At 46.4% G+C, this 19,593-nt stretch overlaps 2 protein-coding genes across 3 annotated transcripts; one reads left to right on the top strand and one right to left on the bottom strand.

Moving 5' to 3' along the window:
• Window positions 1-4,922: 4,922 nt before the first annotated feature.
• On the bottom strand, window positions 4,923-9,194 carry SNRPD3 (small nuclear ribonucleoprotein D3 polypeptide). 2 transcript variants are annotated; one of them, XM_075434925.1, is made up of 4 exons: window positions 9,092-9,194; window positions 8,247-8,396; window positions 7,359-7,551; window positions 4,923-6,520 (listed from the first exon to the last, which is right to left on the bottom strand). In XM_075434925.1, the coding sequence occupies exons 2-4, from the start codon at window positions 8,370-8,372 to the stop codon at window positions 6,459-6,461; spliced, it is 381 nt and encodes a 126-aa protein (XP_075291040.1). In that variant the 5' UTR covers window positions 8,373-8,396; window positions 9,092-9,194; the 3' UTR covers window positions 4,923-6,458. The 2 variants fall into 2 exon arrangements, with proteins under 2 accessions (XP_075291040.1, XP_075291041.1); XM_075434926.1 differs by having other exon boundaries at window positions 9,060-9,141.
• Window positions 9,195-9,462: 268 nt separating this feature from the next.
• Window positions 9,463-18,222, top strand: GUCD1 (guanylyl cyclase domain containing 1). Its single transcript, XM_075434683.1, has 6 exons — window positions 9,463-9,560; window positions 11,196-11,280; window positions 12,743-12,908; window positions 13,665-13,756; window positions 15,381-15,622; window positions 17,246-18,222. Exons 1-6 carry the CDS (start codon window positions 9,524-9,526, stop codon window positions 17,335-17,337), a joined length of 714 nt encoding a protein of 237 aa, XP_075290798.1. The 5' UTR covers window positions 9,463-9,523; the 3' UTR covers window positions 17,338-18,222.
• The last annotated feature ends 1,371 nt before the right edge of the window (window positions 18,223-19,593 follow it).

Genomic DNA, 19,593 nt, shown 5'->3' on the forward strand with positions numbered 1-19,593 from the left:
CCACCCCAAAACTACTGGTGGTACTGCACACTAATGTCAGCATTTGCATTGAGTTAAAAAATCCCACACCTTTGAAGAACAGTTAGCATGCACAGAGGGGGGTGGCACCTCTTTATTCACTACCTCCAAAGTACTCTTGACACTATCGAGAACTATTATTACAGGACCAGCCAAAAGAGGACACCTGAAGCAGTTAAAATGCAACTTGACCTGGGAAAGTACTTGCAGACAAGCACTGCTTTGGCTACTCCAGGCACTAGCATGCTGTAGTCCTACGGTAGCTCTTCTGTCCGCAGGCGTGAGCTGTCCCTGAGCGGACAAGGAGGTGGAGAACAGTATCATCTTACTTGCAAAGTAATCTGCAGCACACTGCCCATATCAGCATGTTTCAAATCTATTCTGGACCATGCTTTAAACGTGGTGTATCCGTATTTCTTCCCAAAGGAACACCAAAGGCAGGAGGCTCTCACAAAGTTAGCTTTATCTAATGTGAGAGGAGGAAGACCAGGCCTTATTGTCTGAAATCAGCTTAGCTGCAATAAGGCGCAAGTCCAGATCTAAATTTTTGCCTCTGTCGGGACAGAAACATCAAAGAACCCTGGGAGAATCCTTCCTCCATTTTGACCTGTGGCTCAGAAATAAGCAAGCAAACCACTGACACTTTCTTGTAGACCTCAGAACTCCACCCTTTGCTACCTTACCAAACCCTTGCTCCACTGCGATGTCAGCCTTCCATCCTTGCTCGCATTTTTACTAGCAAGAGGAAACAGGACATCTCTACTTTAAATGAAAGCTCACTGTGAAGCTTAAGTAGTAAAGAGATACAGATTGGACGGTTATGATCACCACCAGCACCAGAAATTCACGTTTTCCACTCCATTCTGCCCTTTTCTGGAGGGCATGGGAGATCTAGGGGCCATGTCCCTTCTGCCTTTCACTGGCAGAGATTATGAAGCTGCTGCCTCTCCCGCAGTATTGAGAGTTGGCATAAACCAAGTTCTGTTGCCCTGGAGAACAGGGCTTTTGCAGTGTGGCATGTAATTACGCTCAGAGAAGAGACACCATAGCTTGCCACTTATCCCAACTACGCAGCATCCCTTCGCGCCCTCTCTCAGTCCTAGCACAACGCCTCGCAGACTGATACTTTGCAGAGTATCCCTGGAAAATGAACTACAGAAAAGTACAGCTTTAGGATCAAATATAAGTTAGACACGTCTGGAGAGCAGAACTGCATGTGTATGGGATGAAAGCACCTGGCCAGCGAGGAAGTCCTACAGTTCTGTGGAAGGCAATTTTTTCAAGTGATACCTTCTCCAACCATTTAACTCTTCTCTGCTGTTATCAGGGCCTCCCCTCTGTTTTTGTACCATAGCACAACCTCGGTTTTGGCTTAGGAAGACTGGGTGAATTTCTGCCAGCACTTCTCCACACATCATTTTGCATGGCTGCGGCGTAGCTTCTGTGTCCCACACGAGCACTTCAAAGGCACCAACATTGATTCTATCAAAGGGGCAAGTTCATGGCAAATCTTCAGGCCCGTAGCTTCTCTCTCTCTGTCAAATGCAGGAAGCTATGGTGAGCCCTGAACCCACTGAAAAGGAAGAGGTTTACAAGCCCACACACAAAGCAATGGCAAAGAATGAAAAGAAATGCTGAAATCTGTGACAAAAGGTGGCAAATAAGGGCGTGTGTTAAAAACAGACAGCTGCATCTATCCATAGCATCCTGCATCCCAGAGAAACAGATCGTTTAAGCTGCTGAACTAGAGGAAGCTGCACCACCTCCCTAAGCACACATGCCCAGTTAGCCAAGTACCGGGAAAACACACAGCACCAACCAACAGCTGGAATAACCGGGGTGCGTATGAAGCCAGCACCCTCAGAACCATAAATAGGAAAGAAAATCAGCTGCATTATTTTCATGCTAGGGTTTGCAATAGCACCGAGTTTATGGATTTTACAGCATAAGTCACATTTCTTGCATTTTTTCCTTCCAGAGGGTTCAGGTTTCTTGTATTTCATTCTCTAGCCCGCAGGGCCATCTAGTGGGTGAGCCACCATCTGTTGGAAGGAAGTTTTGCTTTATCACACGGCAACGGTAACACACACATCATCTTCAAAGCAGCCTGTAACCAACTACCGTATCAGTTAAACTAGTCAGAAATTGCTAAGCGATGTGTTTGTCTTGGCTGGGGCTTAAATTCACACCAAGGTGAAACGTCAAACTTTTCCACACTAATTCACAGTATCTTTCTGAAGAGGATCCTAGACTCAGACTCCACCTGAATTCATAGTGGAAAGCTTTTTGTTTATTGAAAATCCAATACCTTCTTCAAAGCTGACATGGATTAGAGATGTTACATGTTTTAAATAAAGCTTCAAAGCTAAGGCAACACTGTTTGGAAACAAAGAAGTTTCATTGCTGTGTACTCAGTGGACAGTCACAAATACAGAGGGTGAAAAACATCAGAAGGGGTAGAAAATTCTTGAAGCAGATGTACAGCAGAGTTTTTTCTAGCAGTCAAACCTGCTGGGGAGGGCTCTTATTTCTTTCTGAAATTCATGCTTGTCCCCCTGCCCTCAGTGCTGCAGCTCTGTGGAGAGGGACCTGGGTGTCCTGGTGGACGACAGGTTGACCATGAGCCAGCAGTTTGCCCTGGCTGCCAAAGAAGGCCAATGGGATCCTGGGATGCATTAGGAGGAGTGTGGCCAGCAGGACGAGGGAGGTTCTCCTTCCCCTCTACACTGCCCTGGTGAGGCCCCATCTGGAGTGCTCTGTCCAGTTCCGGGGTCCCCACTTCAAGAGAGATGAGGAGCTACTGGAGAGAGTCCAGCGGAGGGCTACAAGGATGGTAAGGGGACTGGAGCATCTCTCCTACGAGGAGAGGCTGAGGGAGCTGGGCTTGTTCAGCCTGAAGAAGAGAAGGCTGCAAGGGGACCTAATATATGCTTACAAATATCTGCAGGGTGGGTGTCAGGAGGATGGGGCCAGACTCTTTCCAGTGGTGCCCAGCGACAGGACAAGGGGCAACGGGCACAAACTGAAGCAGAGGAAGTTCCATCTGAACATGAGGAAGAACTTCTTCACTCTGAGGGTGACGGAGCCCTGGAACAGGCTGCCCAGGGAGGCTTTGGAGTCTCCTTCTCTGGAGATATTCAAGACCCGCCTGGGCAAGGTCCTGTGCAGCCTGCTCTGGGTGACCCTGCTTCGGCAGGGGGTTGGACTAGATGACCCACAGAGGTCCCTTCCAACTCCCACCATTCTGTGATTCTGTGAATGCCACATCAGCCGTTTCAGTAAGAGAGGAGATCTCAGTGGAGAGAACAGAAGCTCAGCATTTTACAGGAAGAAGGAACTTTAAAACAGCAGAAAAGGTAAGCCAGTCATCATTAGTGGAAACAATCCCCAACAAACCTTTTACTGCCAGGCAGCTTTAATTTGCTTAAATAGCATTTAACTGTTACACACTTTCGGGTTCCCCTTGGTGTTTCAAAACCTTTGCCATTCCAGTAGCTGTCTGCGGTCAAAACGTGGTGGCATTTCTCCCTGCCCTCTGCAAAAGAAGCTAGCGTCTAACCTTCAGAAAAGGCTACGTGCTACTTAACAGTCACAAGGAAACGGCGAGATGCAACGCCAATGGGCCAGATTTGCAGCCTTGCCAAAATGTTGAGTCTCTTCCAAAAAATACTTTTAAGTCAAGTCACTCATCTGTGGCTTACTTCCGTTTCCACATACTAATACTTTTTTGGAGGCTTTACAGAAAATGGAAACAGAGCTTTCAGGGCTGAGAAGTACCAGACAGTCCCAGCAAAAAAAGGTTTCTGTTAGGTGTTTGCTTCAGAAAGAGGAGGCAGCTCTATCTCTGAAGAAGCATCCTGTAAAATCTTGCAGCAGATACTTGCCTCAAGTTATACAGCAAGTAATCATCTATCATGCCATTCGTGTCCTGCCTGTTGATGATAGTGTAACTCCACTGTACAAAAATTCCAACAATCACAAACCTCATGTATTAAAAGCAGTAAAAACCAGTTAATAGACCACAAATAGAAGACACCTATTTCAAGCAGACATGCTGCTACCTACTAGGGAAGTGGACATCTCGTATGCCACCATACAGCAACAAGCAAAGCCAGCAGGTGGCAACAGAAACATCTACTCTTACTTACCAACCTACTTCCAGAGGGCCCAGGTGTTGGCAAGTGACTGCTATAACCAGACAGTTCAATTCTTACCATGAAGCTCACAGTACAGCAACAGGATAGAATTCTTTTCTCCTTTGCATGTTAATAAAAGGTCTCAGTGGGCATCTAGTATAGACTCAAAATGGACTTCAGCTTCACGCTGATTTTAAGATGATCTTTCTCAAAACAGTCCTGGGAAATTCAGAAGCCTTTCTGAATGGCGAAATGGGGAGGAAATTCTGTGAAAAGATGTCTTCTCTCCCACACGAAGAGCTAGAACCAAGCTGATTGTTAAAAGAGTTCCGAACAGTACAAACAGCCATTACTACTGGCCATTAGAAAGGTGGCAGCCTGCATACAGACCAGTGCAGTTTCACTTGCCTGCATATTACACAAATACTCTCAGAGGGACGTGGCCCAATCAGCTGATCAGTCACAATTCTGACTGTCAGTGTAAAGAATGACACGTTTGCACAAGGAAGTGTTTAATACAATTACTAAAGCCCCAGACTGTTCATTTTAAGTTGGAAATACTGTCTTCAGCAAAGCATTACCGCTACATGAACATAACTCACATACCATGTTTTTAAGCAGGGCTTTGTGAAAACCATCTTGTCTTCTGGACAGGTTCCTCCGTCTAGGCGTAAGATGACACAAACATGTTCTTTTTTTCAAACTCAAACACATCTTAAAACACATTTTAAGGAGGTTTCTAACTACCCAGAAGAACATGTAGCAGGGTTTTTATAGTGATGCCAGACCAAATACAGCTTTATTTACAGACAATTCAACAAATCAATACATTAGTTCAACTTTCATGTCTGCACACAAGGGAGAGTCTTCACAGCATCAGAGCAGAAAAGCAGGACTAGGTATTTCATACAGGTACAGACTAGTGATTGATTGTATGCAAGTATGTGATCAAGTACAGAAGTTACTCTCAGTCCGTAAGTCAGCCACACTATACTTTTTGCAAAAATACAGTTACAACTACATTTGGCTTCCTACAGCTCAGCTGATGATCTGTATGGCTATGTGCAGATGTTAAGACCAAAAGCTGAAGCTGATCCTAAGCTTTGTTCAAAACATGAGCGTTTGTATGTAGATGTATTTAATGGATAACCATTGATACAGCTTTCACCATACACCTGCACTACTTTTCAAATTTACGAAACATTTCAAATTTATCCTTGAAAATGCCTAATTTTATATTGTACTCTCTTCCCAGGCAGAGGGGGGGGGGGGGGGGGGGAAAGACCACTGTTGGGGTTGATGTAGCTTGAGAGTTAGCACGACCAGGCCGCTTAAGCAAAACAGCGTAACTGAACAGGCTGCTGGAAAATACAGCTAAGAATAAACATTGAGAAAGTTCTGATAGTGCACATGATGTGGGTTAGCGAAAACAAGATGTGTTCAAGGACGTGCAGGCGGTCTGTTGCTATTAGCGCTAGTGCATAGTTACCAATCATAAGGGAATGTGGGGTGCGTGAACAGCACGTGATTTATGTCTGTAGCCTATCTGAATAAGCGTGATCGCGTGTGCAGATATGAAAAATGTATATAACCACGCAAGCGGAATAATAAAGGAAATCAACTGTGCATTGCATCGATGTGTGTGAGAGTCGTTCCTGTCCTTGCACAGATGCTGAAACTTGGCAGACCACAAACAAGTGAACTGCTAGAGAGTTAGAACAGAATTTTTCACTGCAAATATAGACTCAGGCTATTAAAGTTGTGTGTTCCTAAAGAAAAATTCTCCCTGTAACCACGGAGAAAAATAAGAAATGCAGGAACACAAGCTTGATGTACAGCTCTGAAGATGGAACTCTATTGTAGATCCATATAAAGCAGAAGGACATACTGCTTTGCTTCTTGGGAAGCTGCCTCTGTTTGGCTGTATGCTCCATAAATGCAGCTGCTAATACGACTTCAAAGCATACTATTTAAAAATTCTTCATCAAAAATACCTTCTAATTCTTTGAAGAATGAAATGACAACAGGACTAAATAAGAAGGAAACATGATGATCTTTAAGACTCAATGCATCACACAAAGTGGTCAAATCTAGATATCAATTCCACTGTTTTCCAGACAAAGCAATTATAAGTTTGAAATCAACCTACAAAGTATTTATCCAAGTGGAGTCTTGTCATACAAGAGCAGATGAGCATTTGTCAGAAACATTTATTAAACAAAACTGATACCAATGCACACATAGTCAAGTTAATACCCCCCCCAATAAAAAAAAAACAAACAAACATGTTGGTCAAGACCAAGATTATCTTCGCTTCTGGAAGATGTTGCCACGGCCCATACCACGGCCTCGTCCTCTTGCAGCCACTGAAGAAAAAAAAATACCAGGGATGACATGAATTTGACATCACTGCCTCAATAACCAAAAACCAAAACATAAGTAACACTCAGTCTCCTGCTTAGAAGCAAGGAAGTGAGGCTATCCTGTGATGTTCAGCAAGGGATGTAACAAGAACAAGTTTCCTGTGAGAGGAACCAGAACTGTTACAGTCTTGTCACTTAGAACCGATGCAGTGGAACATTCACATACTTTGTGCTCCCTCTAATTTGACACACAAATTTGTAGCCCAAGAGATTTAAAACCCCACGGTCTCCCCAAGGTTTTGCAACAGAACTCAGTACATTTCAGCAGATAACCTTACTGCATTTGCTAAGGTTAACCACAGACTCTGCAGCCCATGGTTATTACTCAATCTTGTTACAACTAGAGTGTTCCCCTGAGAAAGGTACCAATAAGAGTGAACTACACAATGGCTGGTAATTACAGCTTCCCCATAGCTTAAGTACCATCTTAACATCTGAATTTGTTTTTCTACAAAAGCTTAACAAGAACACCTGGATCCTTCCCTAAGTATTCCAAACAGCTAGCGGCCGCAATCACCAGAAAAAACTTCATCTTCTGTTATATAAAGCGTCTGTTTAACAAGACTACTCACTATCTCTAAATTACTGTAGCATCAGTATTTACACATTCAGGTAATTGGGCAGTTTGAGTCTTGACTCCCACCATAAGATGACATATACAGCAAACCGATGTACGGACCAGTGATCTTCCAGTTTCTCACATTTCCTCAGTGACAAGGTTTAAAGTTTTCCAGTCCTTCTACAGGAAAACGGGGTGGGGGGACCATAAACATAAACATACCTTGAGCTTTGAGAATAGCTGCTTTTCCTCGCCCGGCTCCAGAACCCTGGTTTTTATTCTTCATGCTCTTTAGCATAGGAGCGTTCTTCAACATATCTGGTAAAATGAGGAACCGTATCTTGCTGCCTCTGATGTACACCTGTTCGAGCTGTGCCACTCGTCCATCTCTGTATGTCACCGTTATGTTGGACATCTGGAAAGTAAAGATCCGTCAGGGCTCACAGTGGCCCCTAACACAGTTCTGCATTCCCGTTTCTCGCGCCTGCAGAATAAACAGCCAGCACTCAAGTACCAAAGCCAAAGGCTTTCCAAGCATACTGCTCTCAGCTGGAGTTGTGACACAAGGCACTTAAACATACTCCTAAGCCTGCCTGCTACTATTCCAGCTGGCCCAGGACTTTCCCTTTCTCCCCAGTTTGCAAATCACTTTTATTAGCTTTGTTAGTTTTGTTTTCTCATATTAAATCAGTTTTAATAAAGCTATGCTAGAACTAATATGGAAGCATTTTGATTTCAACAATGATTTGCCTAAAGCCAATCAAAATTAAGCCCTCTTGGGAATATCTAAAATCATGTGTAATTTATTCTCATGCTCGGAGGCTTTAAATGAAGAACTCCAGCAGAAATGTTAAGAACCCTAACATTAGTGACAGGAATGCCCAATCCAACTCTAAAACCAGAAAGAATAAGCTCTGGCCTCTCTGGAGTGCTCGGTAATCCTGAATCCATTTCACTACGGTAAGGAAACGCAGCAGTGCAGCTTTCTCTATCCTAGGATTAAAGGCAACGGTATTTTCATCAGCCTGCCAACAAGGTAGCTATCAGCCTTTCCAGGCACAGATCAGAGAGCCTTCCCTCCATCCCTCCACCCTCCTGAAGCAGGTATACCTGACAATTCATGTTGTCTTCAGCTTCGATAAGTTTGCCTCGATAAACTTCTCCTGTATTGGTCTCGCATGTCACAATATGGCCTTCAGCCTCATGCAGGACTTTAATTGGCACTCCAATCGACATGGTCACAGCGCTGTGGCTCTACACCTGAGACAAGAGGGGAAAAAAAAGAAGAGACATAATTACAAAGAAAGTTGTAGAAGCTGTAGCCTAGGTTTTGCCTACACAATCCATGATCGTCCCCAGTGTAACAGGGCTGATTTTTTTCTCTTGCCCAAACACACCATATGCTTTGACAACGCATTAATAAAACTCCTCTAGAAAGACGCCCACGGGAGGAAGAGACGTGAAATATCAGCAAAAGTCGGTCTTTTCCAGGTCTCTCCTCACCTAGGAAACGCAGTCGCGAACACCAGGTAACGGGGAACCCTCACGGGCCGGTGCACCTCAGGCAGGCGCAGCCCGTAACGGCACGGCCAGCCCGCCCGCAGCCACGCTCACAGACCGCGCCGCAGGCCCCGCCGCCAGGCAGCCGAGCCCGGTCCAGCCTACGCGCCGCGAACCCTCCCGCACCTGGGAGCCCCCGGTTCTAGCTCCGGCCCGGAGGAGGGGCTCACCCCGAGGGAGCGGCCCAGCAGAGCCCCCGAGGCCTGCGGCCGCCCCGCTGTGGCTTCGTCCCCCCGCCCCCGGCCCCAGGCGGCGCGGCTCGGACGCTCCCCCCGCAGCGCCCGAAGAACAAGGAGGGCCCTGCGGCTCCCGGGACAGCCGGGAACCCCGCTCGGGGTCGGGGCCAGCTCCACCGCCACTCACCGCCCGGCCGCCTCCGCCAGGCCCGCGCTCACCCGCTAATGGCCGCCTCCGCCTTCCCGTCGTGCACCGCGCGCCGGAACCGGAAGGCGGCGGCGGGAGCACGGCCCCTTCCCGCCCCGCCCCGCCCCGGCAGCACGGTTCCGCCGCAGCGCTGTCCCGCCGGCCGTGCCCCGCCCCCGGGGCAGGGCTGGCCGCCGGCGTGCCCCGCGCTTCCCCGCCTGCCTCAGGTCCCCCGGCCCCCGCCCGCCGTGTCATGCTCCCGCCCAGCCACGCGCCCGACCGCCGCCCACTCCGCGGCGACGGCGCGGGGGAGACGCCCCGGGGCCCGGCCCCCCGCAGCCCCCGCCCCCGGGGCCGGGAGGAGCTAGCGCCGCGCCGAGGCGTGCCGGGCCCCTGGGCCGCGCCGCCGCCCGGGCCGGCTCGGCGGGGCCGGCAGTGAGCGGGCGGCAGGCCCCGCCGCCGCCATGAAGAGCCCCCGGGAGGCCGGGGAGCCGCCGCCAGGTCAGTGCGCCCGGCCCGGCCGGCTCCGTCGGGCGGCGGAGCCCTCCTCGGGGGGCCGGTTCTGGCGGGAGGGGCTCGGGCCGGGCAGGCAGCGGGCGGCTCCCGTCGACGCCGTGGGAGGCCCCCGCGGCCCCCTCCGCCCTGCGGGGCCGCGGGTTTCGCCAGCCGCCACCGCAGGGTGGGCCGGCCTGCTCCCTCCCTCCCTCCCTGCGAGGGGTCCCGGTGTCACCGTTCGCTGGCTCGGTGTGGGGGCAGCTGACAGCCGTGGCGGGAGCAGTCTGGGCGCGTCGGGATGGCTGGCAGCTGAGCGGCCAGGAGAGAGAAAGTTGTGACCCTCAGAAGGCTTCCCGTGGCAAACACGTACTGCCTGAATTAATCTTGGGAGGGGACAGGGGCGCTGGGTGTTAAAAAGGGGGCAGAATCGTAACACGGTAAGAAAAAAGGATGGCAAAATGCTTTTGGATCCTGGTTTGAGGAGAATCTGGGAACTGGGTTTTCATTTCTGCTTTAGGATACTTAGGAGCACCTTAATCTAGATTAATTAAAAAGATTGAATATACCAGTGGCTATACCAGTCTTCAAAGTCATGATTGAACGGTGGCACACCTCTGGCAAAGTGTCTGGAAAGAGTCCAGAATATCTGTATCGGCTTGTCCCTACAGCAGGCTATAACTTGGTTAAAAATAGTATAAGACTACAAACAATGTTATCTAAAAACTTTTGTAAACACAATTACATCAAAGCGAGACCAGTCCACATGATGACAAATGCATTTTTATTCCCATGTTAAAGTGCAGTTGACCGTGTGTTGCCAAAACTTTTCAAAGGTCTTTACTGGGTCAAAGGGACAGTTACTGAGAAGAGCCCTTTGTGATTAACTTGCTGTGGTTGGTGTTGGAGTAGCAATAACAGGCACAACTCTGCAAGTCCTTGGAGTGATAAGGAAAGTGAAACCAACCCTATAAAAATAAACACTGAGGCAGAGGGATAGAGTTAGTTTTATTCTGGGAGTTCTTGGTAGACTCTTCTTTCTCCTCCCTTTGTGGAGTTATTGAGGTGACTTCATGTAAAAGGGCAACTAGTGCTATTTGTGAGCTTTGTTAACCTAAAATTACTCACATAAATTACAGTCTCTGAGGAAAAAGACATCCACAGAAAAGTCTTGAATCTGTGAGGCTTGTAAGAGCTCAGCACCTAGAGATCTTTGTTGTGTCCATTTTCTCCCAGTTTGGTTTAACACCTCTTGTGGCACAGAAATACGTGGAGACACAAGAGAAGGGATGAATACCTGTGCCTTACCTACTACTGCTTAGGAGGGGATACAGCTTCATAGTTAGGGGCTGGCAGGTATGGCACCCCACCACAAAGAGTAAAATAAAACTTCCAAAGTGGGTGGACCATACAGCAGAGGGATCCAGGTATGGAACAATAAAGCAGCGTGAGATTAAACCAAATGCTTAACTGTACAGAAATACCAAGCCTACATTCCCGTAAGAAAGAAGAAAAATGTTCCTAACTTTCCGCCGCTATAGTGCTGAGGACAAGCTGACTTTTAATGCTGAGGTATGGAAAAAACATTCCTGTATGGAATGACATATTTTTTGTTTTACTCACGCTGGGCTGTTTTCACTGCAGCTGACTGCATCCAGCTGAAAGTGCCGGTCATTCAGCAGCTGTACCACTGGGACTGTGGGCTGGCCTGCTCCAGGATGGTGCTGCAGTAAGTGCCTGGCTTGGGTTGAACGGGTGGCAAATCCCGTCCCGTGGGAGAGGGGTAGCGGGAAGCAATGGCCAGGGAGGTGTGGTGAAGCAGCTGTGAGTTTAACTTGGTCTTAGGAGATGACATATTCTCAGGTACCTGTGGAGAATGACTGCTGCTTGGGCCTGGCGCAGCTCTCCAGCACGAGCATGGGAACACATCTACTAAGATGAACTTAAGACCCTTTTGAATAATTGACTGTTTTGACAGATGCAAAATATCTCATCGGTTCTAAGAACTTTGCAGGTTGGCATGCATAAGCTGATAAAAAGTTATCCCCCTTTCCTGTTGTTGCAATTCAGAACTGATACTTGGCACAGCAGTTCACCCAGTTGCTTTCTGGGTTTTCGACTGGCGGGCAGGTGCATCCCCGTTCATCAGGATGTACTGCCTCTGTCCTGCTGGGCCCCTGACCGGTGGGATGACTCTTGTTTGTCCAGGAGTAGTCTCAACTTCAAAACAATGCACTGTATTACCCTTTGGGGTTGTTTTGGTTTTTCTTTTTTTGAACTAGTAGCTGTCCTGCTGAACTCCTCTTTCCTTCCACAGAGGAACATGAGCTTAGGTGCAGGAGAAATACCTATTTAGATGTCCACTTAGTAGATATGAAGCAGAAGATTTTCATTTCTCTCCATTCCTTCTGCCAAGACGTTAGTCCGTGTGCTGGTAATTTCCCATCTTGACTACTGTAACCTCTGCCTCTTTATTCCCTTTACCTCTTTGCCACTCCAGTCTGCCCAAAAATCAGCTTCCAAGATTAATCTTCTCACCCTGCTGATCTGACCTTGCTTGCCCTGCATCCTCAATTCCAGTCCTTCCCCCCCCCCCCCATTCACTTCCATTTGTTTTCTGGCTTCCAGAACTCTCTGTCCCTGTCCTTCCCCACCCCTTTGCAGCCTGTCCCAAGCTTCCTCCTGACTTCATCTCCCCATTATTGCCTTTTGTGCCATCAGTACCTAAGACAAGCTTCCTTTGAATATTTACCAACTTCCTTTACAGTTCCTCCTTTTGCAATCCATCTATTGCGTGAAGCAAGTTTTAGTCTTGACACTTCTTTCTGTGTTTGCTCTAATATGCTTGTACATTTAGACTACAAGCCCTTCAGGACAGAGTTCTGTACTTGCTCAGTATAGCTTGCCTACTGTACAGCACCTGTACACTTCTAGCACTATGAAACAGTCAAGGTACTCATACATTTCTAATTAGAAAAAGTCATCAATAAATCCAGTTAAATATTCCCTGCTCCCTTCCCTTCCCTTCAATTTGTGGTTCCTTTGTGGGTTGGGGTTTTTTTTGGTTATTTCTTAGCCAAGCCCATTGTTTCAGTTTTTACGTCCTGTGATGTGGAGGCTTGGGCTACAGCACACATTTTCCTTCTCCTCAGATCTGTGCTTCCCTTCCCCTGCCTTTCCTAATACCATAGGTACCTGAATCATTTGGACAATGATGAATTTCAGAAAGCCATCCAGGAACTCCAGTTAACAAAGAGTATCTGGACTATTGACCTGGCCTACCTAATGCGGCACTTTGGTGTTAAGCATAAATTTTGCACCCAGACGCTTGGAGTGGACAAGGGCTACAAAAACCAGGTTAGTATTCTTACGTACTGGGAGACAGCAGACAGTTTCAAAAGCCCTGCGTGTCATGCTATAAAAGCTCTGCTGTGTTACTGATAATTAACCACACTTCCTGTAAACAAGGTTTGCCTGTTGCCAAACTGGCACAAATTAGTTCCAAAGGCGAGGCTAGATACGATCCCGCATATTTTCCATCTTTGATTCCATAATATGCTTTTTTTAAAAAGTTGTCATGTAGTGCTCATGAAAGGTTCCAGCCTCTCTGACAGCCTTGGAGACTGAAGCCCTCTATTTATCTCCAGAACAGGTACAGCCTGGGCAGCAGCAGTGCTAGCTTCCACACTTTCCCCACCACCGTGCGTCAGCCCTGACCTGGAAGAACCACCTCTAGAGGTGAGACGGCAGCTTGGCCTCCATGCCCATCAAGAGCTTGGCCTCTTCAAGGCTGCCAGCAAGGGGGCCAGTGAGGGCCTGTAGTGCCGATGGCTTTTCTAATGCCAGCTCCTGCCCAGTACGAACCAGACAGGCTTCTTTCATGTAGGCAGCTGAATAGCCACTGGATGGAAATGACAACAACTGTCCAGGAGTGAATTTAAACTTACAAATTAGAGCAAAATTCCTTATCCTGTTACCAGTGAAGTGAGGGAGAAATCGCTTATCCCATAGCCAGATCTCCAACTTACGTAGGCCCTTGCTAGCAGGGACTGTAGGTGGTGGATTACCTAAGGTAAACATTGTTCCGGTTCATAACTTCTGTGATCTCCACAGTCATTTTATAGGAAGCACTTTGACACAGAAGAGAATCGAGTGAATCAGCTCTTTGCACAAGCCAAAGCCTGCAAGGTGCTGGTGGAGAAGTGGTAAGCTTATTGTCTTCTTTCCTTTCTCTTTGGAGATTCTGTGTGCGCCATTCTTGGAGTCACCAAGCTAAACTGGTAAAAGACACTGAAATCAAGCCCTGAGCCATTTTTGTGAATTACAGTCTTTCTACTGAAAAAAAAAAGTGGACATCAAGAGTTAATAATGAAGTTTGAGGAAAAATAGTCACAACAGGATAAGTGATCTGAAAACACTGGCAGAGTTGGCTATTGTTTATGTTTTGAATTTGATTATCCATTAAAATCACGCAGTAGGGAGTGCCTACGGCACTCTAATCAGCCATTATCAGGATTAACAAGAGTGCTACGTGGGCACGCAACCCATTGTTGCCGGAGCTATGCAAACATTATAGCTCTCTGTTCCTAGACAGACACGCAAAGAAAAAGCTAGCATACAAGCTTTTACCAAGGGGAGGGTGAAATAAGGAACCTCTATGAAAGAACTGCAAACCCAGGAAAAGGGGAAAAACTGCAGAATTGTTTTACAACTGACAGCGATACTCTACATGGGAAATATCTAAGTGTCCATGTTCAACTTGAGTTGCATCCCTGTTTATAGCGAAGCTGAATTTGGATCTCTGTTGTCGAAGTAGGGTAAATGATTAGAAGTAATAAGAGGCTACAGGGCAGCCACAACAGCATGTGAATGCTGCAATGCAGCTTTCATTTAGCAGAATCGTCAAGTGTCATTTTTAACATACGTGGAGTCTGTATGGCACCATCTGTTTAACTAGAGCTGTGACAGGACAGGAGGGACAGTCAGCCCACCTTGCTTTAGCAGTCTCAAGGTTGTGGCCTCACTCGAGGCAGGGGGAGAGCGTGTATCTACCTGTGCAGTACTGAGGCTGGGCCATCAAAGAGGAGAATCAACACTGGAAAAAATTAAAAGGCACATGAGTTCAGTCAGATAGTGCACACAGCCCTGACATCTGGAAGGTATCTAAGGGATGAATTTCTAATGGATATGGAATATGCCATCTGCCTCAGTGAAGGACAGCTTTACACAGACGAGATTATAGGTTATGTTTGGTTAATACTCATTCTCTGTAGAAGGTGCTATGGAAATAAAGCCTCAAGAGGATCGGGTAGTCCAAAATTGCAACTGGGAGAAACATATTCCTGTGCAACAGAGGCAAATTTGGGCACATCTTAAGTTGGTCAGTGATTATACAACCTTTAACCACTCAGTTGACAGAGATTTGGTGCTTCAGAGATAAGCTTTTCTAAGAGAAGGAGAGAACACAACACACAATTTTCGCACAACAGAAGGTTCTCAAGTTACCAAATGAGTTGCCAACTCTTTCAGTACTCTTCTCTGGGGCATCTGATACATTCTGAGATTACTGTTCTATTATTGCAGGATTCAGAGCGGTTGCTCTGCACTTCAGTAGCAGCAGTGAGACCAAAAGGCCCTGAATGGCACAGGTTTTGTCAGGCTTTGTCTGTAGCAAAGCCTGCAGGGTTGAACAACAAAAAGCTGTACCTGTGATATAAAAATAACCATGCCAGCTGCATAAGTACTGTCCATCGTTACACAATTCACTGTCTACCAGTCTCTTTCCTAAACTTATTAATCAGCATGTCTGATTTTTTCTTTTTTCTGCAGCACAGTAACTGTTCAAGACATCCAAAACCACCTGTCCCAAGGTCACGTAGCCATCGTCCTAGTGAACGCAGTCCTGCTATTGTGTGATCTTTGCTCAAGTCCTGTCAAATACTGCTGCTTCCTCCCCATCGGACAGAAGTGCTTCTGCAGGAATCCTGACTACCAGGGCCATTTCATTGTGTTATGTGGCTACAACAAAGCCTCAGGGAGTATTTACTACAACAACCCTGCCTATGCTGACCGTGAGTAGCCTCTTCCTTTTGGGTGGATTTTCAGCCACCGCATTACTAACGTGTCTGTAATACAGAGCCACAGCTGGATGCCCCTGATAGCGTGCACGTATTTCAAGCATCACTAACCAATTGGGCAGAAGGGGTTTTGCCATGTTAAATTAGTGCTACATTTTGTGCTGTGATTTACGTGAGGCATTGCAATACGCATTCCAGCAAACTTGTGTGGCTTTCAGATGGGTCAGCGAGAGATGCCAAACTGTTGCTATGTGCTGATGTTTTGGTTTGGCCTGGATAAATGCCAGGTGCCCACCAAAACCAGTCACTCCCCCTCCTCCGCTGGACAGGGGAGAGGAAATATGATGAAAGGCTCGAGCATCAAGATAGGACAGGGAGAGCTCACTCAGCAATTGCTGTCACAGACAAACCAGATCGAACTTGGGGAGAAAAGGGAGTTTAATTCATGACCAATCAAATCAGAGAAGGATAATGATAACTAAAACTAGATCTTAAAACATGTTCCCCCCACCCCTCCCTTCTTCCCGGGCTCAACTTCACTCCCCTTTCTCTCCCTCTCCTCCCCCTGAGCAGCGCTGGGGATGGGGAATGGGGGTTATGGTCAGTTCATCACACCTTGTCTCTGCCACTCCTCCCTCCTCAGGGGAGGACTCCTCGCACTCTGCCCCTCCTCCAGTGTGAGGTCCCTCTCACAGGAGACAGTTCTCCACAAACTTCTCCAACGGGAGTCCTTCCCACAGGCTGCAGCTCTTCACAAACTGCCCCAGCGTGGGTCCCTCCCACAGGGTGCCGTCCTTCAGGAACAGGCTGCTCCAGCGTGGGTCCCCACGGGGTCACAAGCCCGGCCAGCAAACCTGCTCCGCCCTGGGCTCCTCTCTCCCTGGGGCCACAGGTCCTGGCAGGAGCCTGCTCCAGCACGGGCTCCCCAGGGGGTCACAGCCTCCTTCAGGCATCCCCCTGCTCTGGTGTGGGGTCCCTTCCATGGGCTGCAGGTGGATCTGCTGCACCATGGACCACAGGGGGACAACCTGCCTCACCATGGTCTTCATCACAAGCTGCAAGGGAAGGCTCTCTGCTTCGACATTTCGGGCACCTCCTCCCCCCTCCTTCTTCACTGACCTTGGTGTCTGCAGAGTTGTTTCTCTCACATCGTCTCACTCCTCTCTCTCGACTGACATTTCCCCATTTTTTTCTTCCCCTTCTTAAATACGTTCTCACAGAGGCGCTACCACTGTCCCTGACTGGCTTGGCCTTAGCCAGCGGCAAGTCTGTCTTGGAGCCAGCTGGCACTGGCTTTATCAGCCATGGGGGAAGCTTCTCGCAGCTTCTCACAGAAGCCATCCGTATGCCCCCCCCCCCCCCCCCCAACCTTGCCACACAAACCCAGAACAGTGGAATATAACAGGATGGCCAGTTTAGTACCTATTTACAGCATTACTTCAGTGAGCACTGCCTTTGAGGTGAAAAGATCTACCTGAGTAAAGCTGTAACCTAAACTGATAGGTCTAGTCTGTATACTAGTTACTTTTCTTCAGAGAAGCTGCTAGACCCAGTGTAAGAGCCTTTCACAGGCAAATTCTTCTGAACTTGTACTAACATTTTGTTCCTCCTTAACAGGAACATGCTGCACCAGCATCAGTAACTTTGAGGAAGCCAGGACGAGTTACGGCACTGATGAAGATATTCTGTTCATCTACACAGACAGCTGACATCCACACCTGACACACTTCTGGTCCTTTCCTGTGCAGCCTCCGTGGCAGCTGGCTGCTTGTCTCAGGACTCCCACTGCAGAGACCTTGCTCCTGAATTGCAGTGGGATCTTAAACAAGGGAGGCTTTATAGACATGGACTATATTGCAATGCTGTCTTTACCTTTTTTTTCCCTGTTGACGTATCTGATTTTGCAATGTATGTCTCACTGGATTTTTCCCCCCTCATTTTCAACACTGCACATTTGACAGCAGTTTTAAAATGCAGGCCCAGAGCCTGTTCACTTTTAAGCTTATTTTCAAATTAAACACATGAGAAAAAAAGCACCAAATCTATAAATTTTAACACTTAATAAATGCATAGGTTTAGGGAAACAAAACTAGGAAAAAAAAAGTAGAAAATACCTGTTTCTGTCAAAGCATCAAGGGCTGATCTTCATCCTAAATGTAGAGATTTGAGGTTCGGCAGGGTATTACAGAAGGAAAAAGTTAAACCTCTTTTAAATAACAAAAATGCCTTGCTGTCTCATCACTTTGTCTGCATTGTAGGAATGAAACATGTTTACTCAAGGGAACTTCCCAAGTTCACCATACGCAGATTTAGCATTTATGCCACTGCATTAAAGTTTGAATTGTAGTTATTGGTATTGTTCCCTTGTACTATAAACTCAATCTCTTTTGGCTAAATCCTCTAGGATGACTGCTCAGAGCTCCGTATTGCCCTAAAAGTTTAAGTGAAGATGTTTTATTTGTACCTAGAAGTCTTTATTGCTCTTTGCAAAAACCTCTGAACATTACGCCCTGCACATGTGCCAGTTTCTGCAGAATCCATTTTAAATATAAACTTTGAACTTCCTAAGCAAATACAGAAAATGATCATCCCCACTAATGATATATATTTTATGTGTAAATTGTAAATACCTGACAGCATACACTAGATTGTAACTAAAATGCTGAATCATAATTTGAGCCAAATTTTGCTACTGGTATTAGTTCAGTGGCCTTCTAAGAAGAGCTAAAATCAATTAAGAAAAGAAGGAATATAAACATCTCTTTGCTACAAGTAAAAATGCAGGAACTCAGATTTTCTAGCTCTTATACTACAGCTGTATTTGGATTAAGTTGGAGTTACTGTATTCAGACATTATCAAGTGAAACTGTTACCAACACATTCATAATCTTTTCATGGATTACTTGGGTTTTATTACTTTGCTGAGAAGCACTGTATAGTGTAGGAAATAGCCGCCTATTTCACATTCATCCATCGCAATTTCCTACAAGTCTTGCTCTCTAGTCCTGCATATGTTGAAGTGGGTAGAAAAATCAATACTAATACTGATGTAAAGCTAGCAAAATTTTATTTTGCACTTAAGATAGAGATCTCACCTTTGGCATGGTTTTAGGAGAAGAACTGCTTGAGTTCTGGCGCTGCATGGTGTGACAGTAAAAGTTATTTAGTGGTGGAAATAATAAATAGGAATTGACTTCCAGTACAGTAAAAAAGTTTTTAAGAGGAAACATTTATCAGATGCTGACTTACTGAAAAGCATCTGGAAAGTGTTTAGTAGGTATGCTTAGTAGAATCAAATGCTCCTTTGTACAAAGGCTAAAAATACCAACAGACATTTTAAATTCAGCAGCCTTTAAAAAGTTCCAAACAAAAAGTATGTGACAAGAAATGTTCAGTGTATCAGATTTTGCTTTTCATTGGTGAAGTTGGAATACATTCTGACACTGATACTTGCACAATGAGTAAAAATTAAGATGTGATTTGTGAGCAGTAGAACCAGTACATTAGTGCCACCAGCAGAATCTCATAAAAAAGGTACAAAACCTGTTACAGATAATGCCTTCCGACTCCTCCAGAATAAGTCACCAGAAGGCTACTGATCTGGGAATTTTTATGTCCAAGTCCAAATTCACGATGTTTGATTTAGAGAGATTGTATTAACTATGTTACTAATTAACAGGTACGTAAACTACAGGTTGACAGTACTTCCTTAACCCATGCATTTTCAGTTAGGTAGTTCATTCAATACCATTAAATTGCTACAGAATTTATTTTAGAGCAGGCTTGGTTAGCTAAATAAAAAAAATTCATACAAATGGCTCGTAACTGACATTCAGCCTTTTACTGGTTCAGCTGTCCAAATGCAAATCTGGAGCTTAAACATAAAATACGAACCTAAAGACATGCTAAGTGGTCTGAAGTGCACAGATGGGTGTAACAATATGGACTGTTAAATGTTTGGTACC

Source organism: Opisthocomus hoazin, chromosome 13 (assembly GCF_030867145.1).
Source record: "Opisthocomus hoazin isolate bOpiHoa1 chromosome 13, bOpiHoa1.hap1, whole genome shotgun sequence".
Classification (NCBI taxonomy): domain Eukaryota; kingdom Metazoa; phylum Chordata; class Aves; order Opisthocomiformes; family Opisthocomidae; genus Opisthocomus; species Opisthocomus hoazin.